The 24,131-nt window shown below is 45.5% G+C and overlaps 1 protein-coding gene across 1 annotated transcript in view; it reads left to right on the top strand.

Annotated features, from left to right (window-relative positions):
* The first annotated feature begins 303 nt into the window (after positions 1-303).
* Positions 304-24,131, top strand: part of MEF2B (myocyte enhancer factor 2B) — a 38,232-nt gene continuing 14,404 nt past the window's right edge. Inside the window, exons 1-7 of the mRNA XM_081896018.1 lie at positions 304-491; positions 16,805-16,883; positions 17,154-17,357; positions 18,086-18,214; positions 19,028-19,196; positions 20,014-20,153; positions 22,250-22,361. Coding sequence (XP_081752144.1) covers positions 16,830-16,883; positions 17,154-17,357; positions 18,086-18,214; positions 19,028-19,196; positions 20,014-20,153; positions 22,250-22,361 — 808 coding nt within the window. The 5' untranslated portion in view covers positions 304-491; positions 16,805-16,829. The remainder of the gene's footprint in view (positions 492-16,804; positions 16,884-17,153; positions 17,358-18,085; positions 18,215-19,027; positions 19,197-20,013; positions 20,154-22,249; positions 22,362-24,131) is intronic.

The raw sequence follows: 24,131 nt of genomic DNA on the forward strand, positions 1-24,131 counted from the left end.
AAGGGAACATCTTTAAGCACATCGCGTGTCCGACTCACGTGTGAAAGCGGCGTTTCAGAAGCGTGTCTGAAACCACGTGGTGGGCGGGGCCAGCAGGCGTTCTGAGGGCGGGGCGTGAGCGGAGGTTTCTGTGTACCTTTCTGCCCGCCCCACCCCTCTCTCTCTGTCAGCCATTCGAGCCTGCATATGCAAACGACCCGGCGAATCCGGCCCAATCAGAAAGCGAGGGGGCGCGGCTATGCAAAAGAGGAGCCTTCCCATTCCGAGCCCAGAGGCTGGAGGCGAGGGAGGCGCGCGAGCTTTGGGCAAGGGCGCTTTGCAACAGCAATCATCATATTTCAGTTTTTGCAATTCATGCAATGCTGTTTGCAAGAAGAGGACCCCACCGGGCAGCGGCGCCGGGGCAGAGGATCTGCTACTGAGGCGGAGAGCTTGGCTTTTCCCCCGGCAGAGGGATAGTAGGACCGCACACCTGAGCACAGGTGCGTCAGGTAAGCGCCAGGGGAGGCGAGGACTCCAAAGAATGAATGGGCTGGCGAAGCTTAGAGAGAGAGGTGTGTTGGTTGGGGTGGGGGACATTTGGAAGGCTGGGAAGGCGCTCTGTACATGCTCAGAGGTCTCCACGCCTGCCATCCTTGCGGGAAACGGGTCCTCCTGATGTTCTGCCCTTGCATCTCAGTATTGTCTACACTCGCTGGAAGTGGCTCTCGGGAGTTTCAGAATGGGAGTTCAACTTGGGGTCGAACCTGGGATTCCTGCATTGCAGGGGGTTGGACTAGATGACCCTTGGAGTCCAACTCTGTAATTCTATGATTGCATATATATAAGATCATCATCATCATCATCATCATTATTTATAAAGTGCTGTAGATTTGCTGGGTGCTGTAGAGAGATTCAAATCTTTGCACCGTTTCTGCGGGAAGCCTTGTCCTCCTGATAGTTGTGGCACTAAAGGAAAACGGAATGGGGAGGGGAAAGGAAAGCAAGTGAGAGAAGGTGCAAATAAAAAGACGAAAAGCAAAATAACCTTTCGGAGTTACATGTTCCTCGCACCTGGTGTGGTAACCCCAATTTGCAGACGGGCTCTGAATTTCCTTCTGAAATGGAGGTGCTGTGCTGTTCTTATTTATGGTGTCCGGCGTGGGAGGCAAGAGACCGTTCTCTAGTCTGGTCCCACCACAAAGCCATCTCTCCAGATTCTTCTTGCAAGGACAAAACGGGGAAATTAAAGGATGTTAGATAAGTGATCCAGCCTTCTGCTTAATGGGGGTGAGGGAAGATTAAACATATTACGGTAATTCTCCCCTCTCCTCCAATCTCCCAATCTCCTCCATCTTTCCCTAGAGGAGGTAGACTCAGTTGTTAAGCTTGGGTCTCCTTTCTAAAATCTAATCCCAATTTCTTTAACAAAAAAGGGGAGGATTTTGGGGGATTTGTGGGAAGTTTTAAATAGCAACTCAGCGTTACAATCTGCGGAGAGTTGTCGCTTTTCCTTCATAAGGATTTTTTATATCATTTTATAACGTATATAAAACAGAGAGAGCAGTTATAACCACAGATGCAAACTGAAAGATGAGGAGCAAAACTTTAAAATAGGTGTGTCAAACGAGCACAGATGCACGTGAGTTAAAATAGCAAGTCCAAGTATATAATATTGGCGTTATCTGATGATCAAGTATAGATCCAGACTTGCCAGGCTTTAGATGTGGTTTGTCTTCCAAATGATGCTTCTGCTATATATGTCATGGGGAAATGTCAAATAATAAAAAAGAGGTTCTAGTCCTTGACAATATCTCAAATTTTCATGTAATTTTCTCCATTCTTCCAAGGTGAGTGGCACCAAGCATCCAGTGTCAGATTATGGGCTGTTTTTCGCTGAATTGCAATTACTATTTCATTTCACTTTTAATTTGTGTACTCCTTTATATACACAAGTCGGGCATCTGAGTACACACACATTATTTATTTCTATCTTTCAAAAGGTGTCATATTTTTCTATAATACAGTATACAAACTGAGTTTTTGACTCACACTGTGGTTTTTACATTGTATTTTTTTGTTGTGAACTGCCATGAGATCTGCAGATAAATGGTGGTATACCAATTTAATAAATAAAAATAAAATTTGCAAGCTGAAGAAACAACAAAATAGACAGCAAAGATCACACACCTAATAACGATCTGATCCAATACAAAAAAAGTCACAATGAAAACATATCTTTAAAATAAACTGCATATCAAATAAAGCAATATTCAATAATCCATGGGAATATAATAGTAAACGGTAAAATGAAATAATCATTAAACAGTTTACACTTACCGATAACAATTACAACAAAGATTTACCAAACTTTAATCAATAAAAATAATAGCAAGTCACAATGCATAAAATACCACAAAACATACAAACCATGGAAAAGGATCAGATTGAGAAACAAGGACACACAATTTACAAAATTGTTTTTTAAAATATCCCTGAACTCTTCTCTTCCCGACTGCTTCTGCTGTTCCTAAATTCATGGTCTGCAAAGTTTTTGCGATGCCTCCATTCTCTTGTCCTTGCAATGAGAAGAGTGATATTTTTGAAAAATTTAAAGCGATTCCACGACCACCGTACTTTCACCCCCACATCTACAATCTTCTGTTGCATCAGTAATGCGTCTGGAACTGCACGAGTTTGGGGTGTCTCATGGCGAATTGCAGACTTTCCCTAAAACTGGCTAAGAATAGGGTTTTTTTAAGAAATGACACAAAGTACAAACAAAGATTGTTTTAAAATAAACGGCAGGTACACATTTTTGTAAGGTGGAAAAGCTCGTTGAAACAAAATCTTGATAAATCTCAGCACATATTTATTTCATAAAATTTATACACCATTTGATTAGGAACAAACAAACAAACAAACAAACAAACCTCAAAGTGCTTTACAAAGAGAATGAGAACAATAAGGTAAAAACTACTCTTTAAAACATTCAAATGATAAAATCAACAAAAAACTAAAAATGTATTAAAAGATACAGCAGCATTTGATGTGTGTGGTTCGGCTTTGCCTAACAAACATGTTTTAGCAGGTGCTGGAAAAAAAGATATGTTCTGCGCTGGTGTCAACGGGCAGGGAATTCCGGAGTGTAAATGCTGCCACGATAAAAGATTGATTTCTTGCAAAAGGGGAACGGGTATTATGCGGGCACCTGTAAGTCGTCCCAATGCCACGGTTCCAAACTATGGAGAGGGCATGTAAGGGGTCAGATGATCACACAGGTAAACTGGTCCCAAGTTTTTAAGGCCTTTCTTGAACTCAGCCCAGTAGCAAACTGGCAAGCAGTCCAGATCTCTGAGCAGAGGCCTTATATATGCTGACAAGGTCACATCAAAAGCCCTGCTTTGAGTTACTGTGGAGAGAGCATCTGATATTTTAGGCACCTGCCAGAGTAACTCTTGAGCAGGGGTCAGCAAACTTTTTCAGCTGGGGGCCGGTCCCCTGTCCCTCAGACCTTGGGGGGGGGGGGACTATATTTTGAAAAAAAAAAAATGAACGAATTCCTATGTCCCACAAATAACCCAGAGATGTATTTGAAATAAAAGCACACATTCTACTCATGTAAAAACACGCTGATTCCCAGACCTCCTGCGGGCTGGATTTAGAAGGCGATTGGGCTGGATCCGGCCTCCGGGCCTTAGTTTGCCTACCCATGCTCTTGAGAATCCTGCTTTCTGAGCTCTCTAGAGTTTGATATAGTTGTGCCCAAACCTTGAACTTTTTGCGGACATGGACGTAGCCAATATATTGGGGAGGGGGGAGCTTTTGTGAAGGCGGACAGAACCTCAAATTTGTATTGATTTTGATTTAATGGGGGGCAGCTGCCCCCCTCAGCTACGCCCATGGTAGCAGATGGGCAGCGAGTGCGATTTCCGCAAGAAAGGTGTGTATTTATTTTTCATACCCCGTCCACCTGACTGGGTTGCCCCAGCCACTCTGGGTGGCTTTCAACTTATATAAAAACATAATAAAACATTAAAGATTAAAAAGCTTCCCTATACAGGGCTGCCTTCAGATGTTTTCTAAAAGTCAGATAGTTCTTCATCTCCTTGACATCTGATGGGAGCGGGTGCTACTAATGATTCTATTATTTTATGCTGGAAGCAGGAAATTATTATTATTATTATTATTATTATTATTATTATTCCACCCATCTGGCTGGATTGCCCCAGCCACACTGGGCGGCTTCCAACATCAAACATTAAAAACTTCCTGATTCAGGGCTGCCTTCAGATGTCTTTTAAAAGTTGCAAAGTTCTTTATCGCCTTGATATCTGACAGGAGGGCATTCCACAGGGTGGGTGCCACCACTGAGAAGGCCCTCTGCCTGGCTCCCTCTAATCTCACTTCTTTCAGTGAGGATTGTTTTAGGCAGCACAGAGAATTCAGACTCTGAGAGGACTCCTCTTTTCCAGGGACTGTCCTGGATTTACAGAAGCCGTCCCGGTTTCTGATTTGATCCCACAATGTCCTGCTTTTCCTAAGGATGTCAGTGTTTCCATCTGAGAAGTGTTGGAGGGTCTGGAGTTATGTGACCCCCGAGCCAAGGAGATAAGTAACTAGACGATATGGTAATCTTTATTGTCATTGTCCCATCCAGAACAACGAAAATCTACCCGTACATCAGACATTCAGAAACCAACAAGCCTGCTATCCCAGCCTGGTTAGCCCCCTAAAAACTCTGATACCCCATAATTAAATACAATACAACCTGAAGGCAGCCCTTTCGGGGGGGGGGGGTCTGGTTGGTCACTTATTTTGACCAGAGACTGGACTAGATGGGTCCCTTCGACCTGCTGCAGAGACCTTCTTAAGTGGGAAAAAAACCAAAATCGTGCTCCTTCCCCACAAGGGAGCATTAAGCAGTAAATGCTCCTCCAGCTTCTCTCCTCCCCACCTGAAATTAATTTCTGGAAAGGACTCTCTCCCCAGAGATCTTACAGTTTTGGCAATGGAAACTTTCCCAGGCATTTCAATTGTAGAGAAAATTAATTTGTGATTATTGTTGTTATTTGTAGTTCTCCTCTTCCTCTGTAGCTGCTGTTTCAGAACTTGGTATCGGTTAGTTAAATGACATCGAGGCCTAGATCAGAGAAGGACTATAAACCTTGATTTCCCCCCCCCAGCCCCTTAAAAATGCACCCGAGCTGGTGAACATTCCTGTGGGAGGGAGTTCCATAGTTTAACTCGGCACTGTGTGAAGAAAGGTCCTGTATTCATCTTCCTTGGATTTTCACGAGTTCAAATGTTAGGAAAGAGGCAGAAAAACTTTTCTCCATCCACATTCTCCATGCCTAGCATAATTTTATAAACTGCTGTCATTTATTGATCTAAGCTTCTCATTTTTTGAATTTAAATTCTATTCCCTGCATTTCTGTAGCAATTTGTCTTTAAAAATTTGTAAAAAAAAACTCCAATAATTTAGTGCGAATTTCTCTAGTTTGTTGCAGTGGCTAGAATATTGACCCAGGACCAGGGTTGGAATATCCGCTTGGGCATGAAGCCCAGTCGGTGTGATCCTGGGCTAGTCACTGCTTCTAAGCTTCTAACCTACCTCACAGGGATGTTGTAGAGATTAGAGAAAAACCGGGATATAAATGCAACAAATAAAAAAACCAAAGATAATAAACACATTTTTGTAGGCCGTTTCAACTAGGAAAGATCTCCTCATGCAAAGTATTTTTGTAGGTTGTCTTAACTTTTAGGTACTGAGATATTCGTGTTTGGAAAACTGCATTGCAAAATTTGGATAAGTGAATGCCTACGTCCTGCTTCTTGCATTATTATTTTTTTGATACCGCAGATTTGATCGATTTAAATGTGAACTGGATCAAAATTCTCCCCCGTGCCTTAGATGCTGGAACAAAACCCACTCTGCATATCCAGGGATCTGATTCTAAAATCTTAAATTTGGGCGGCGGAGCCTTGGAGGCCAGACTGCAGTGTTCTCTGAGCAGGGTAGACAATGTCTCTGTTACACAGCCTAACCAGGTCTACTTGGAAGTAGAATTTAATAGGGCTTGCTCCCAGGTAAGTAGGGTTAGGCTTGCAGTCTTAAGTGGCCATCACCCTCACTGGATTCAGACAGGTCCACCTAAGGTCCTTTCTCCAACGGTGCTCAGCCCACAAGCCTGATGAAACTGGATAGCTCAGCTGGTTAAAGAGTGGTGCTGATAGCGCCAAGGTTGCAGGATTGATCCCCTTATGGGACAGCTGCTTATTCCTGCATTGCAGGGCGTTGGACTAGATGCTCCTCTGGGTCCCTTCCAATTCTATGAAACAGCCCTCACTGAATTCCTGGTGTCCAGCATTGAGCAACTTGTTGTAGACTGCCCCTGCACATGGAGGTTCAGTTCCAATAGAATGTCATATAAAGAGTCCTGTTGGGTGTCAAAGCAAGCACACATCTGTTCTGACATCCTTTCACCCACGACGGATGGCCAAACGGACGCTTGCCAATAATAATAATAATAAATAATAATAATAATAATAATAATAATAATAATAATAATAATAATATGCCACCCATCGGACTGGGTTTCCCCAGCCACTCTGGGAGGCTTCCAGCAAAACATAAAAACACAAGAAAACATCAAACATGAAAAGCTTCCCTATACAGGGCTGTCTTCTGATGTCTTCTAAAACTCAGTCCTTTATCTTCTTGACATCTGACAGGAGGTCGTTCCACGAGGCAGGCGCCACCACCGAGAAGGCCCTCTGCCTGGTTCCCTGTAACCTCACTTCTCACAGGGAGGGAACTGCCAGAAGACCCTCGGAGCTGGACCTCAGTGTCTGGGCTGGACGATGGGAGTGGAGACGCCCCTTCAGGGATACAGGACCTGAAGATGCAATATTTTCTCTCTCACCCCAGTCTGATGTCCAGAGGTAGATTTTCCCTTCCTGAGGAGGCTCCATCTCACTTTGGGATTTAGGTCATTTTTCTTTCTTAAAGGCTGGGTGGGATTCCACCTCCTCCGCCCCCTGTCTCAGTATAAACCCCCTTCCCACCCCCCACCCCGACCACTTTGCAGAGGAGGCTTGTGACCGGAACAGCGAATGGGGAACTGCTACCCCCCCAAAATAAACTGCGACTTTCACTCTGTGTCACTCCAGAAATTAGCCAGAATCAGCAAGGGCAGATGGCGTTTCTGTGCGTGACGCAGAAGCCAGGACTTTAAAAATAAAAATAAAAATGACTATTTCTGTAGAGGCCAAGAAAAAAACCCCAACCTGATGTATTAGGGTGAGCCTGATAATCTCTAGATGAGTTTTTAAGTTCGGAATCCCAATACGTTGCTGAGTGTTTTGCTGCGAAACACCCAAGTATCAAACTCTCGAGCTGAGACTTTGGCCTCTGAACCGACAATATTTTGGATCGTAAATCATTCTTAAAAATAAGGAATGCAGCTGTTAATGTGCTTGGAGGGACTTCATGTATATCATATTTAAGTCCCCCCCCCCATGAGCTCAGAGAGGCATACCTGGTTTTCTCTACCCTCATTTAATCCCCACTGCAACCCTGCAAGGTTGGCCAAGGCAACAACAGCTCCAGAATCGCCCACTGAGCTTTGTGGCTGAGTGGAATTTGAACCTGGGTTCCCACGTCCTACATATTCCTCTATTACAGGTGAAACTTGAAAAATTAGAATACAGTGGTACCTCGGGTTAAGTACTTAATTATTCCGGAGGTCTGTTCTTAACCTGAAACTGTTCTTAACCTGAAGCACCACTTTAGCTAATGGGGCCTCCCACTGCTGCTGTGCCGCCAGAGCACAATTTCTGTTCTCATCCTGAAGCAAAGTTCTTAACCTGAAGCAATATTTCTGGGTTAACAGAGTCTGTAACCTGAAGCGTATTTAACCCGAGGTACCACTGTATCGTGGAAAAGTTCATAATCATCATAATTATAACAAATAAAGGCTTGACATATCTCGCTTTGTATGTCACGAGTCTATCTCATATATTAGTTTCACCTTTTCAGTTATATTACTGAAATGAACTTTTCCATGATATTCTAATTTTTCGAGTTTCACTTGTACATTGTGCATGTCATCTAATATACATTCCTCTATTTCACATATTATCGTTTCTCCACGTTGCTCAGATTTCAAATCCTGCCCGTGATTTCATTTAATTGCTATATTAAAATAAATTTAAAAACCCCAAAGGCTTCCATGCTGCCATAAACTGTCCATCGTGCCGCTCTCTTATTCACGCCGTTAGCTTTGCCAGTTCTGCAGAGAGCGCTTCTTTCTCTGGACTTCTTTCCAGTTCTTCGCAGATAAGATTCTGGCTGCTGTTGGATATTTGGTGATCTTCTTGCACATTTCGCATTCCAGACGAGCAGTTTGTGGGGAAAAGTCACTTAGACCAGCGGCGAGGGTGGGGGAGTCTGTTAGACGGGAGACGGGAGTGGACCTTATGGGCATTTTAAAAATAAATTTTCTCAAATCTTGGGATGCTCTTGAGAGGGTTGAAATCATGTGAGCTTCCTAAATGGAGCTTCCATGGACAGAGCCAGTCTTCCTTGGAACGGCCGAGGGCAAGAGTGGGAGGAGGCTGTTGATCTCGCATCCTGCTTGGCGTTTGGGGCGCCTGTCTGGCTACTGTGAGAACAGGACAGCTCTTAGGTAGCTCAGTCAGTAGAGCATCTTAATTCCGGGGGTCGTAGGTTTGAGCCCTGCACTGCGTGAAAGATTGTATTAGCAAAGATTCTCACACTATTAACAAAACAACTTTAAAAGCACATTAAACAGCACAACCACGAGAAAAATCAAATTATAAAATTCACAAGAGGCTGAAAAGGATTTGGGAAGGGGTGGCTGGCCAGGTGGAGTTACCAGGTACCCCTCTTTATATCCACTTAGTGGGCATCTTTGTAAAGCAGGAATGGAGATTTGGGGGGTGGAATGTGAGTGGCCCCCGAGTCCTTTCTATGCGGCCCTTGAACCTATCCTGAAGCTCCCTCACCAGCCCTTTTTGCACCCTCGTAGCCCAGAGGGTAGAACACAAGATTCTTAATCTCAGGGTTGTGGGTTCAATACTGGGCAAAATATTCTCGCATTGCAGGGGGTTGGACTAGATGACCCTCGTGGCCCCTTCCAACTTGACAATGCAATGAATCTGTGACTCTAGGACGCTTGGCTTAGAAGAGCCTCTTTGCCCTGATCCAGCAGAGCTCTCTCTATGTTCTAAGGAGAGGATGCAGTCTTTATTTGCAGCGCAGTTGTTCTATTTGTGGGGAGAGCTTTGTGGGGGGATTCCCCCCCAAGCATTTTTGAACCGGTCAAATCTTGGCCGTTCTGTTCAAGGCAGAGAGGGACTTTTTGCTCTCTGACACACGGTCCTGACTGGCTCTTCCGAAAGGCAAGACACCCCCCCCTGCAGCCCCCCGCTCTTCCCGGCTACCTATTTTTGTGGTCACGGCCAGCCTCATCCCCCGGTTTCCTGTCGTCTGTTTTATTTTGGGACCTTGGCTCAGCCTTCCATTCTTATTTTCAGCGCTCTCTTTTTTTTGCATTTTGTTTCCACATTATCTTCTTCCCATGCTTAAGCGTTTGGAAGCAGGCAGACACAAACAAACAAACAAACAGCAAGATCCAGGAAAATGATCCGCACTTTCGGAAGCAACCTGTAAACTGGAACACAAACTACCCTCTGACTTTCACACATTGCTGAATCTTGCAGGTACAGCTCTCCAGCCGAGTAATTTCTGTAAATATTCAAACAGTAGAGTGAAGATTCCACAAAAAAATCACACTCGGATCCATGCAATATGTTGTTCATGTATCAAGTATCCTTTACCCTTAGGTTCCCTGGTGGATTGCAGTTTTAAAACACCATATTGAAAACTATTGAAAACAACTCACACAAGAGTAAGGTACAATCACACACACACCCATTGAGGGTCAAAAGAGGAAATGGCTTTGCAAAAAACATTTCTGCTAGGCAAAATTCACTTCCAAAGACGTGTGCGTTCTGTGTAATTTGTACTAAAATGCTGATTAGCTTTCACAGGGCGATTTTAAAATATAATAATGTCAAGCCAGTTTTGGGGAGAGTGGGTCCCTGAATTGAACACGGAAAAGCGAGAAACCAAGTGAAATCGTCAGGCTGTCCCATCGCTACTGTGAGAGAAGCAAGCAGTTCTGTTAACTTTGCAACTGGGGTGGATGGGAGAGTGAGCTGGACGTGGCTTGGAAGCAAAAATAAATAAAGTGCCGTAATCCCAGATTCAGCCTCCAAATTCCAAACCCAGAAACATTTATTGGGGAAATTAGCAGCAGGGGTGACGAGGGACACCTGTGCAGCCCAGATCCTGGGATGCAAGCCCTGGGAGACTGTTGGATCCTAAGGAGGGAGGAGCAGAAGGCCCAGTAAGGAGGCCAGGTCTGCACTGAGAGGAGCTGAGCTCCAGCGAACGTGTGGAACCTTCACAGTGAGGAGCAGTCTATCTTGGAATGGAACAAGCCGCAAAGGTGGGCTTCCTTTTTCTCCCCATTGCCCTCCACCTTGAATTGCTTGGGCAGAAATGTTGGCTGTCCAGCGCTGAAATCAGGATACATCTCCTCCAACATTTCTCTGATGACAATAGAGATGTCCTTTTCAATAATAATAGTAATAATAATAATAATAATAATAATAATAATAATAATAAATTTTATTATATATACCCTGCCCATCTGACTGGGTTCCCCCAGACACTCTGGGTGGCTCCCAGCATATATAAAAACATAATGAAACGTGAATAACGTGACATTCCAGGATCAAATCAGAAACCATGACAGCTTATGTACCATAGTTTTTGCTCTGTAAGACTCACTTTTTCCCTCCTAAAAAGTAAGGGGAAATGTGTGTGCGTCTTATGGAGCGAATGCAGGCTGCGCAGCTATCCCAGAAGCCAGAACAGCAAGAGGGATTGCTGCTTTCGCTGCACAGCGATCCCTCTTGCTGTTCTGGCTTCTGAGATTCATAATATTTTTTTTCTTGTTTTCCTCCTCCAAAAACTAGGTGCGTCTTGTGGTCTGGTGCGTCTTATAGAGCGAAAAAATCCGGTAAATCCGGCACTGTCCCTAGAAAATAGGGATGCTTGGAAAGTCCTCATCTATTGAGGATTGAGGCTATTGAGCCTCATCCAGTAAGGGGCTTTCCTCCTGGCCTCACTGTGTTGGTAGCCTGTGGGGGGGCTGTACTACTAAACTGAGAGGATTCACTGGATATTTTTTAAATCCCTGCACATAGAAATCTAGCTTTTCAGGGAAAAGGTAGGCTAGAGTTAGGGCTGGGCCAAAATGCCGTTCTCGCGCGTTTTTTCCTGTCCTTGTTGTGAGTGGTAAAATGGAGGGGGGTATTTTTGCTGCTGGAGGGATTCAGGTGAGGGATTTGTGCAAAACTTGCTCCCCGCTGCTGGTGTTTTCCCTGGAAACCCCCAGCCCCCAGGGGGGCAATACTTGTCCATGATGCCGTGCAGATATCCTATTGGACTTTGAAGAGGAAAATGGTCAGCACTAGGATGTCTCCCTAAACATGGGGGGGTGGATTTCTCCCCTTCACCCCTCAAAATTTGCAAGAGACTGGGGGTCCGTATATATAGATGCTGAGACACAAAGTGCACACTTCTGAACTCATCACACACTTCTGAAACTTTCAGTGCACTGTAGCCCTTCATCCTGACCCTATTGATTTGTGTGTGCGTCCATCTGACTCTTAAGTTCAGGGTTGTGGGTTCGAGCCTCAACTTGTTCAGAAGATTCCTGTGTCGCAGAAGGTTGGACTAGATGACCCTGGGTGGCCCCTTCCAACTCTTCAATTCTATGATTGTAAGGTAGTTTCCAAGGCTCCTAGTAACCCTTATAGGAAAATGAGATGGGCTGTATTTGTGGATTACTGATTTATAACTAAGGCTTTATGTAGACGGACTAAAAGTCAAGAGTAACTCTTCGTGATATTTGGGGCTATGCTACAGCAAAGTAAAAGTCTAGCAGGAATTTTAAAAAGAGCAGTCGATGGGAAATGAATAAGAAGAAAATAGAAAAAAAATTAAGGACGAAATGCCGAAATGTTTAAAGTTTTTGAAATGTAATTTGGAAATGGGATGTAATATTGATTAGCAAATAAAGGTGAGAAGCATCAATCTGGTGGGGATGGAAGTCAGCTTATAAATGTATATTATTTGATGTCCATTTGTTAGAAATTTTGAAATGTAGTAAAAATTAATTGGCAAACGGGGGGGGGGGGGAATGATTGGGGAGACCATCCTTGCCTCTCCCTCTCCCTCACACAGCAACTCCCCCCCCCCTTCTCTTCCTCTTTCCTGCCTCCTCTAATGAGTTTCCCAGGGAGGAAGCAGCTGATGAAACTGGGCAGCTCCTTACATAAGCTTTTCCTGCCTGCGTTATTGAGGTTGAATCCTGACACGACAGAAGTGCTGTTTCTGGGGGATGTGTTGGGGAGTTGGGACTCCCTGGTCCTTCGTAGGGTAATGGTGCCCCTGAAGGACCAGGTGTGCAGCCTAGGAGTCGTTTTGGACTCACCGCTGTCCATTGAGGTGCAGATTAATTCTGCATCCAGGGCAGCTGTTTATCAGCTCCATCTGAGACCCTCCCTGCTTGCTCCCTGTCTCACCAGAGTGGTCCATGCTCTGGTTATCTCCTGCTTGGACTACTGCAATGCGCTCTATGTGGGGCTACCTTTGAAGGTGACCCAGAAACTACAACTAATCCAGAATGTGGCAGCTAGACTGGTAACTGGGAGCAGCTGCTGGGGCCATATAACTCTGGTTCTAAAGGATCTTCACTGACTCCCAGTACGTTTCCAAGCACAATTCAAAGTGTTGGTACAGTGGTACCTCTGGTTGCGAATGGCATCCGTTCCGGAGGCCCGTTCGCAACATGAAAAGAGCACAACCTGAAGCGCCATATCTGCGCAGATGCGTGGCGCGATCTGGTGCATGTGCCAGTGGCGAAACCCAGAAGTAACCCTTTCCGGTACTTCCGGGTCACCGCGGGACATGACCTGAGAGAACGTAACATGAAGCAAACGTAACATGAGGTATGACTGTACAGTGGTACTTCAGGTTACAGACGCTTCAGGTTACAGACTCTGCTAACCCAGAAATAGTACCTCGGGTTAAGAACTTTGCTTCAGGATGAGAACAGAACTTGAATGGCTGTGCCGTGGCAGCAGCAGGAGGCCCCATTAGTTAAAGTGGTGCTTCAGGTTAAGAACGGTTTCAGGTTAAGAACGGACCTCTGGAACGAATTAAGTTCTTAACACAAGGTAATGAGCTTTAAAGACCTAAACGGCCAAAGATTGGAAAATGTTTATTGAATATATGGGAGGGAATTGTGTACACTTGAAAATGTTGGCAGCATTAAGATAAATTCAGCAGTGTAAATAAGTTTTGATGGGTGTAATAATGGAATATGGAATGGTTTAGTTTATGTAAAATATGCAAGGATTTATGACATGCAAAATGAATCATGGAAAGAGAAGAAGGGAAGTCATTGATATTTTAAGGATGTTTGAATGAGTATTCTAAATTGTAAAACAGAAAATTTAATAAAAATTATATAAAAAAAGAAAGAAAGAAAAACCTAAACGGCCTCGGTCCTGTATGCTTGAAGGAGCATCTCTGCCCCCCATTGTTCAGCCTGGACGCTGAGGTCCAGCATTGAGGGCCTTCTGCCGTACAAATAATAAAAAAATTAACTATTAATATGTTAGCCGTATGCCCTACAGAGCGACTGGAGATCCGGATCCCAGGCGGGACCAAAGGCTTCCTCTCGCTTTGGCCGACTCTTCCATTTAAAAGACAACAAGTGCCTCTCTGCTCCTTCCTCGTTCAACCTGGTTGCACATTGTTCTCTCAGTGTTCCTTTGTTCATTCATTCATCTATTTCATAGAACGTACACAACACTTGATTGTAAAAAGAAAAAAAGGGGGGAAACCTTAAAGTTTAGATAAACCAATAAAGGGAAATGGAGAACAGCAAAGAGCAATGAGAGAGGGTACAACTGGTCAACTCGGCTGTGACCTGAAGTGTCGCATGCGCTGCAACATTCAGTTGCAGCATCGACTGGATTGTGCTTAATGCCATTGTCAGCCTGCATAATTCAACCTTAAACAAAAGTCTTATAAGTGGATATATATATATATATATATACTAGAGCTGGGCCAACCCCCTGCAATGCAGGGATCTTGAACCCACAACTCTGAGATTAAGAGTCTCATGCTCTACCAGCAAAGCTGCGTTAGCAACCACATTTTATTATTATATTTATTTATATCCCACCTGCTTCCCAGACAGGGACTCAAGGTGTCTTACGGATAAAACAGAAGCAGCTAAAAACCTAGAGAGAGATAAACAATAATTAAAAAGCCATTAAGTACTAATTAGAATTAAAACTGTGTGTGTGTGTGCTATTAAAATATACAGGTAATTAAAATGAAACCAGCATAGCACCAGCTCCCTCATTAAAAACAGTCAGTTCCCAAAAGCCTGTTGGAACAAGAGAGTCTTCACCCACCAGCAGAAGGAGAGCAAGGAGGGAGCCAGTCTGGCTTCCCCAGGGAGGGAGTTCCTATGTTGCCTGGGAGGAGCCGCCACCGAGAAGGCCCTGTCTGAGAGGGTGGCGGGACTGGGAGAAGGGCCTCCCCACAAGATCTCAGAGCCTGGGCAGGTGCTTTCTCCAACGTAGCATTTTTATTCCTGCTTTACCCTGGCAGGTGCCTTTTTGTAAAAAGCGGTTTGGTTGTCCCTGGGAAATTCAGAGGAGTGTGAATCTCAAAGGACAGCTGTGCTTCATTGGGCGCGTTGTTTTGGAAGGTACAGATCGGCTAGATTCAGGTTCAAATGCCAACTGAATTGGATTTCCCCACCGTCCCGGGTCTGGCAGGAGACCCATCCTTGATTGATCGCTGTTGCTAAAGATTCCGACTGCACCTTGGGAAGAACTTCCTAGTGGTGAGAGCCATCCAGCAGGGGGTTAAGCTAGATGACCCGGGGTCCCTCCCAACTCTACAGTTCTATGATTCTATTGGAAAATTTTGTACTTAAACAAGCACTTTTCCCAATGTTTGAGGTCTGGAGAGGAGAACGGGGGTGGGCTTCCCTGCAGGAATGTTTCCAGAGTTCTCTGTTACCAAACTGAGGGTCCCGTGTGTATTTTTCTGGGCATTTTTTTTTAAAAAATTACCTTTTGGTGCCCTGTGTGGGTGGTGACCTAAACGTCCACTGTCGTGGGAACGGCGTCACTGCTTCCTCCCATCTACTTAAAATTAGTTCTGATTGGCTATATTTAGTCCCCAGCGCTCAATAAGACAGAACAAGACCTGAAAAGGATTTTTTTTAAAGCAGTGATTCGGAACCCACCGCCGGAAATGGAGCTGTTTGATTTGCAACAGATTTGTATATTTCAGGTCATAGAATTGTAGAGCTGGACTGGATATCCGGGGCTCATCTAATCCAGCCCCCCCACTATGCGGGAATTGCAGCTAAGGGAGAAATGTTGTGTGCCAGCTGCCCTGTGGTGCTGTGTTTCTACTTGCGATGAGTTCCCCCCGCTTTGGGGATCATGGAAGAAGAAAAGTCACTCACCCCCTGCTGTGGTACAGCCCCTTCTTGTCACCCCAGGACGCAACAGATGTTTGTTTGTTTGTTTGTGATACTCTTAATGTTTGTATAATTGTTTAGTTTTCTTTCTAACTGCTTTGCTCATTTGCTGCCTTGGGTCAACTTTGGGAGCAAGGGCGAGAGAGAAGTTTAAAATAATAATTTTCAGATTTTGCAAAGGCTCCATCACAAATGCTGCAAGAGGGGCTGTTAACTGCATGTCAGGGGAAAAACACCCTTTATTCAAGGTTTATAACTGCTACATGCCAGGCCCTGAGTGCAGATCTCTACAGGCAGGGCTAGAGGACAACGATCAGAAGTTTGAGACTAGGTGGCGGCTGCAGAGATGTTCTGCTGAAAGAATCACAACAGATAAAGGAAAGCAATTTCCCACACAGGGCAGAGTTAAACGGCGGAACTCAATGCTGCAGGAAGCAGCGACAGCCAACTTAGATGGCTTTTAAGAAGGATTGGACTAATTCATGAAGGAGAGGGCTATCGATGGCTGCTAGCCGCAGTGGTGATGCTCTGTCTCCAGCCAGTCTCTTCACATGTTCCTATGGAACCTCCCAGTCCAGGAGCACTCTATCTGGCTCCCCAGGTTCTTTGGGGTATTTGGCCACTGCGAGAACAGGATGCTGGACTGGGTGGGCCATTGGCCTGATCCAACAGGCTCTTCTTACGTTATTTTAATGCTCTGACAAACGGTCCTGCCTCCCCCCACGAGCTTGAAAAGGCAAAATGCCACCCCATGCTTTCCATTTTCACTAAAAGTCCGGTTTTGGGGAAGGAAGTGTCTTTGCAAGAAGTCCATGTTAAATTGGGCAACCTGATTTTGCAGTACGTGATTGAAACTTGCAAAAAAAAAACCCCAAAGGCAATCTGGAAGTTCCCTCTTTATTAGGGCTGGGCGGTATCCAGTAACATCGTGATATATCAGCAGCTTAAATACCTCCGTATACTGAGAAAACACAATGTCTGGAAGGCATCTCGGCTGCTTCTTCCTCCCTATCTCAAATTGTCTGAAACCGGCATCTCGATCTGAATGCCATATTGGTTTCAGACAATTTGTCAATATATCAACCCAGCTCTACAGTGTGTGTGTGTGTGTGTGTAAAATCATACATTTTTATTTTCTTTACCCTACAAAGCTGCCTCCATCTGCCCCGAATTGCAATGGGCCGGAAAAAGATCCAGATTAGTCGGATTTTGGACCAAAGGAATCGGCAGGTAAGCACTTTCTTAAAAACAAAAGCCAAAACCAGTCTCTGTAGAGACTGGACCAAGGAGAGGGAGCCTCAGGCCCATGGTCTGAATGTGGGCCCCCAAAGCTCTCTGCCCGGCCCTCGTGAATCTCCTTAGGCCACACCTCCTCCCATGGCCACACCCCCTCTCCCAGCAGGGCTTCTTCAGCTGCAGCTCCTGCACTGTGTGGGGTTGGGATGGATGACCCCTGGGTGCCCCGTCCGATTCTGCGGTTCCGCCACTCTCCCCTTCCAGGTCACGTTCACCAAGAGGAAGTTTGGGCTCATGAAGAAGGCGTATGAGCTCAGCGTCCTGTGCGACTGCGAGATCGCCCTCATCATCTTCAACAGCGCCAACCGGCTCTTCCAGTACGCCAGCACAGACATGGACAAAGTCCTTCTCAAATACACAGAGTATAGTGAGCCCCATGAAAGCCGGACCAACACCGACATCCTGGAGGTAAAATGCAAGTTTACCTATTCGCTTTTCATGGAATCCTAGAATTGCAGAGCTGCAAGGGGCCCCCAAGGGTCATCTAGTCCAACCCCCTGCAACGCAGGAATTTGAAATTGTTCTAAATGTTTTTCTGCTGTTGTGTTTTAATGCTGTAGCCCACCCTGCGTGCTGTGTTCACTAGCACCATCCACTTCAATGCACCCTTTCCCCCCCAATATATGCATTTTTGCAAACCTTGGTTGGGGTTGGGTTTTTGTACCATTCCGGAAAGGCCAAATTTGGTATGTTTTGGCTTTAAATGCAAACTGAACCGCTCACATTCCCTAGACCTAATAGAGAGAACAAACTGAGATATTGGAACGTTGCCAAAAAGCGATGTTCTGGGCGCCTTTTCACTTTATATCTCTTTGCATTTAATATATTACGTTCTAACCTTGGAGGTCTGTTGGATGGGCCCCTTCATACCGGTATTTACTTAAGTGTCCATTGATTAAAGCACTGCAAAAAATCAAATAACAGCAATATCGTGCATGCCATTCTATCGAGATACTTTTCCTGTTCTTGCTGACTTATCCTTCTTGCACATTTGTGGGATGTGAACATCGTTTGCAATTGGGGTCAGTATTATTTATGGGGAGGGTTGGGTGTTTCTAAGGGGGGGTGCGGTGGGATTGTTGCTGATTGTTTGCCCCCCAACCCCAAACCTCCTGTCTGTCGCCTGCACTCCGTAGACCCTGAAAAGGAAGGGCTTGGGTATTGAAGGTCCCGACTTGGATCTGGAAGACGCTCTGGAGCCAGCGAGGAAACTGAGGCGACTCGGCGAGGGTGTGGACCTCACTCTGGCCCAACCCAAGCTCTGTGTGAGTAACAGCTTTTAGGGAGAGAACGGGCACAGGATTCAAAGCATTGATATTGCCGACACTATCAGCTGCCTTCTGGGTTTCAGGCAACAGGCAATTCCATCTCTGCCTGGAAATTTAAAAGCATTTCTGAACCACTACATGCTTTAAATACTAGGTGCTAAGTTATACTCAGAGTAGAGCCCTTGAAATCAATAGGCTTCCGTTCATCATTTGCTTCATTTTACTCTATTCCCCATCATGCATAAACCACTTGATTGTAAAGACAAAAGCTAAGTGGTTTACAAAAGCGAAACATTAAAATGACCCCGAGCAAGAGGCTTTTAAACTCAGGGTCAAAAAAGAGGTCGGAATGGGCCAATATATATATGGCTTTTCTTCTTTAAGTCTTCAAAGTTCTTAACCGAGCTCAAGGTTGTCCTCTGAACCAGCAAGATGTTTAACTGAGAATCGGTCACAGCCAGTGCATTATTTGAAAAATAAGACTTCAGGGCCACCTGGCCCCAAAATGGCAAGTAGACTTTCTGTTTTGGCAACTGCAGCCTTGGTTTGAGGAGTCATTTGGCACCTAGCCTATATATCTCAGTTTCTAACAGTGCATGCAACAGTATTTATGGGTTTGTAAAAGCTGGACCATGCCTGGCTCCTTCAACCCAGAGCGCAGACTCCCTTGGCCTCCAGAGCTGGCTGGTTGCAGGTGGGAGAACACCCCAGCCGCATATTCCCCGGGTTCCGAGTTCAAGAGGCAGCCACAATTCTCAGCACCACCCCTTTCCTTGGCTAAAGCTCTTCATTGCTCCATCTTCCTTTCAGTCTGCACCTTCCCTCTCCAGCCTGGAAGGGGGGTCGATGAGGACTCCCCCCTCTGGGAGCGAAGGTGGGGCGGCCGGCCCCCGGGAGTCCCCTCACCACCAGAGCCACCTGCCAGCCCTCCCCAAGCACGCCACCCCTCCAGTGCGGTCTCCAACGCCCCTGGGAGCAGGTATGTTGCGACCGCAGCAAGAGACCTTCATGGGCTGGGATTGGGGTCTGGGGTGGATGCTTCTGAAACTCACCTGGGTGCACCAGGACCTGGGTTCGAATTGTCACCCAACCATGAATCTCACGGGTTGGTTGGTTGGTTGTTTTTGGGGTTGAAGAGAACCACCTTCAGCTTCGTGGAGGGAAAAGGGGGGATATAAACGTAATAAATCGACAAACAAATATTTCTAAATGTTTTAAATAGCTGTTCAACTGTTTTCACTAATGGTCTTGCTGTTTTTGTTTTGCACACTGCTTCAAGTTGCTGGGGGTTTTTAATTTTTATTTTATTCTGTGAACTGCCCTGAGATCTTTTGCTGAAGGGCAATATGTTGTTGTTGTTGTTGTTGTTTTTAATTAATTAAAATCAAGCAGCATATAAATTCCATGAGATAAAAAAAGAATGTGGATCATGTGCTTCGATTTTTTAAAATTATTATTATTGTTATTATTGTTATTATTTTATTTTAGCTAATTTTAATTATTTCCCCCCAATATTTTAAATTGTTGTTCTTCCTGGTCTTTTCTTATTCTTTTTGTAAACTGTTCATTTAGAAATAAATTTTAAAAAGTTGTCCACTAGCACCTTAGAGACCAACTAAATTTGTTCTGGGTATAAGCTTTCGTGTGCATGCACACTTCTTCAGATACACATGCTCATTTAGAGTTCCTTTCCACAGCCAAGCAGTATATGATTTTTTATGAAATAAATAAAAAATGAAGCATGAAGGTTCTTGGAACTGGGAGCCCCTCACCTGTCTGCTTTTCTGCCTCTGCAGGGATGGGCTACCCTCTCTTCTCCCACGGCAACCTGGGTCGGGCGTTGTCCAGCAAGCCCCCTCCTCCGCTTTACCTAGGGGCTGACCCCCGTCGAGGGGAAGGACCCCTGTCTGCTGGCAGGAGCCACGTGGTGTCGGCCGTGAGTAGATCGTGGCTCATGAAGCCCCCGTCTCCTGGGTGGGGCACTTTCTGGGGGTGCCAAGCCTGGGTATCTGCCTGCAGTGGGGTGGGGGAGAGGCAAGATAAGAGTAATAGAATCGTAGACTTGGGAGGGACCCCGAGGGTCATCTAGTCCAACCCCCTGCAAGGCAGGAGTCTCAGCTAAAACATCCAGGACAGATGGCCACCCAACCTCTACTGAAAATCCCCAAGCAGAGCCCACAACCTCCCAAGTGTGCGTTGCGCTGTTCAACAGCTCTTATTAAACAATTAAACCCCCGTGTTGCAAACAGTTATCAGTAATATCCAAGGCAACACGATGACCATGTACAACAATGCAATATCAATATAAACTCTTTATCTACACAGAACACTGAACAATATGAAAAACCAAATAAGCAGAAATCTTATAAATCTCTGAACGTCACAAAATGTGTACTCTTGATAGATTTTCTTGAAAACGTAGAACCGAATAAACATAAGTCTTATAAGTCTCTGAAAGAAGCAATGGGTCAGATTCTTATCCGATGAAAACAAGCCGTAAAGCTTTGTTTTAGGACGTCCAACGCTGCCAAAGTGCTCCGCAAACAGACGTAGTGAACAGTGATTCCGGATATACCCACTCTTTCGTAGAATTCTTCTTCAGCACAGCAAAGGATACAGAAATGCTTCATAAGCCCATCTATATGGTGAATGGCATTGTATAACAACAATATCTGTGGAACAGCAGTCATAAAGTTATGTAACCACTGAATCTCCTTTCATGTAACTTGTAGCCATGGGTTCGAGTCCTCCCCTCCAGAGCAGGAGAAAACAAGCTTGCTCCTTCTTCTTAGTCTCCTCTTTTCCAAGCTGAACATCCCCAGCTCCTTCAACTGTTCCTCATCAGGCTTGGTTTCGACCCTTCATCATCTTGGTCGCCCTCCTCTGCACACCTTCCGGCTGGTCAGCGTCCTTCTTAAACTGACCTGGCCAGAACTGGACACAGGACTCCAGGTGTGATCTGACCAAGGCAGAATAGAGCAGGACTGTTACTCCCGTTGATCTGGTCGCTAGACTTCTGTGGATTCATCACCCTTTTGACAAGTGCAAACTCTTACATTTGTTCCTATTGATAAGCAAGGGGGCCACCACCTAATGAGTGCAGCCATTCGACATTTTCCACCTAGCCTCGCATTGTGTACACTAAGCTTCCCGTCCTCATGATGCCACACTGCACGGGGTCAGACCAGATGACCCTCGGGTCCCTTCCAGCTCTACGGTTCTAGGGCCCTCATACTTACGGGACCGCCTCTCCTGTTCTGCCCCTCAGAGGACCTTAAGATCCATGAATAATCACAGTTTAGAGGTCCTGGGCCCTAAGGAAGTTAGACTACCCTCCACCAGGGCCAGGGCCTTCTCAGTGATGGCTCCGACCTGGTGGAATGCTCTGTCCCATGAGACTAGGGTCCTGCAGGATTGAACCTCCTTCCACAGGGCCTGTAAGACAGAGCTATTCCTCCTGGCTTTTAATTTGAACTTAGCCTGATCTTTTATTCCCCTTCCTTTTCTCCCCCTCCCCTTTTATGAAGATTCCCTGCTCTGGGATCCCACAGCTAATTCTCCCCTGGTCTCTTTGCTGGCCCAAATAGGACTAATTCAGTCAGCTAGCCCTGGTGATCATCTAATGTTTATTGGACGGATTTCCCACCTAAATTGATTTTTGAATTCTGAATTTATTGTTATTCACGTTTTATACTGTATTTTATGCTGTTTTTTGTTGCATCAATTAAGTTTTTTTAATTTGTTGTTAGCCGCCCTGAGCCTGATTTTCTGAACCGGGAAGGGCGGGGTATAAATAAAAATAATCTGAACCTAGGAAATTGTGTGCCTGGTGTTTCAGGCAGGGGATGTTCCCAGCCCTGCCTGGAAGGGCAGGCTCCACCCCACTGTTCTATGGTCCTTTTCCCCGTGGGGGACTTTGGTCTAACATTTCAGTGGTGCTCTGTGAGAGGCCCTGCAGTCCCTGCTCCAACTTTGACTGGCGTGACCACTGAGTGGCACACTCCTGTGACCCTGGATTATCTCCCCGCACAGCGTTCCTTGTACCCTGGACTTCAGAGCACGAGTCCCGCCTTGTCTGCAGGAAGCACCTGTCTCCCAGGGCACGGGCTGCCAGGCTACTACTCCCTCTCCTCTAGCCACCCAGGTATGCTTCTGGTCAGCCAATCAGGCATCATCTTGCTGAGGGCACTAGGGTGGGAACTGTGGAACTCCTGTCCTCAGGCCCAGACCTGTCCCCTAATGAGCTTCTGGGAACTGTAGTTTGCCACCTCCTTCCTAAGCCCTGTTGGGGTGCAGTAAGCCTCCTTAAATCTCTCACCCTGCTAGCTCAGTATTGCTGACACAGACTGGCAGTGTCACTCTGGGGTTTCAGATCTCACCTGAAGAGACTGCCGGAAACAGAACCCAGGACTGTGTGCAAAGCCACTGAACTGCAACTCTTCCCTTCAAAGTTCCCAGTGCTACCCATGTTCTAAATCATGGGTAGGCAAACTAAGGCCCGGGGGCCGGATCTGGCCCAATCGCCTTCTCAATCCGGCCCATGGACAGTCCAGAAATCTGTGTGTTTTTACATGAGTAGAAGATGTCCTTTTATTTAAAATGCATCTCTGGGTTATTTGTGGGGCAAATGAATTCATTCTTTTTTTTTCCTTTCCAAAATATAGTCTGGCCCCCCACAAGGTCTGAGGGACGGTGTACAGGCGCCCTGCTGGAAAAGTTTGCTGACCCCTATTCTAAATAAAGACTGGAACAGAGGGAGAGGGAGAGGGAGAGGGAGAGGGAGAGGGAGGATGGAAGGAAGGAAGGAAGGAAGGAAGGAAGGAAGGAAGGAAGGAAGGAAGGAAGGAAGGAAGGAAGGAAGGAAGGAAGGAAGGAAGATAGATTCAGAGCCAATTTGGAGAAAGGGGTTGGCCTGTAATTGTGGATATAATGGAGAAAACTCTATTCCAGAAGTTTTTAATGTGAGGGAATCCCCACCAAACATGAATAAATGAACTCAACTTTCCTCAGCCCTCCCAACATATAATAGGGAAAGGGAGGGATTAATTTTTGCCAGCCTGACTGCTAATGACCAAAATCAAGATCTTCTTTTACCAGCCACTCAATATTCTCCCTGGAGGGGCTACATTATGTAATACATTTGGATGTTGAATTTGTTAAGTGTATGTTTAGAGTCAATGGATAAAACAAACGCCATTTGATGTTCTGCTGGAGGCATGTTTAATGGTTATTGGACTTGGATTTGTTTAAAAACCAGTAACAGACCCTCCAAGTGTCCCTGTTTTCCAGGGACGGTCCTGGATTGACAGAAGCCATCCCGGTTTCTGATTTGATCTTGGAATGTCCCACTTCCAATGGCAAAATGTTGGAGGCAATGGTAGGATGTCCCCATTATCCTCGGAGAAATGTTGGTAGGTATGGAATAGGGCACCTGTATTTTCATCAGATAAATGTTGGAGAATGTCCCTATTTTAATTGGATAAATGTTGGAGTGTATGCAATAAAAATTGGTTTTTAAAAAAAGATTTCAGAGCAGATAATAGGAAGAGCCTTATTCCCACATTTCGTAGTTAGACTGTGGAACTCCCTGCCACAGGAGGCAGTGATGGGCACCAAGCTGAATGGCTTTAAAAGAGGATTGGACAGATTCAGGGATGGGGAGAGAGCTACTGAGAGCTAATAGCCACAATGGCAGTGCTCTGCCCCCACGGCAGCGATGCTTTTGAACCCCAGTTGCTGGAAACCTCAAAGGAGAATGCTCAGGTGCTCAAGTCCCAGGTGTGTGTCTTCCTTTGGAGGCTCTGGCCGGCTGCTGTGAGGACAGGGTGCTGGGGCACTTCTGGTTGAAATTGAAATTGAATTGAAATACTTTATTGTCACTTGTACAACTTGTATACAGTGAGATTACACAAGC

Source organism: Podarcis melisellensis (genome assembly GCF_964234715.1).
Source record: "Podarcis melisellensis genome assembly, chromosome: 18".
Classification (NCBI taxonomy): Eukaryota; Metazoa; Chordata; class Lepidosauria; order Squamata; family Lacertidae; genus Podarcis; species Podarcis melisellensis.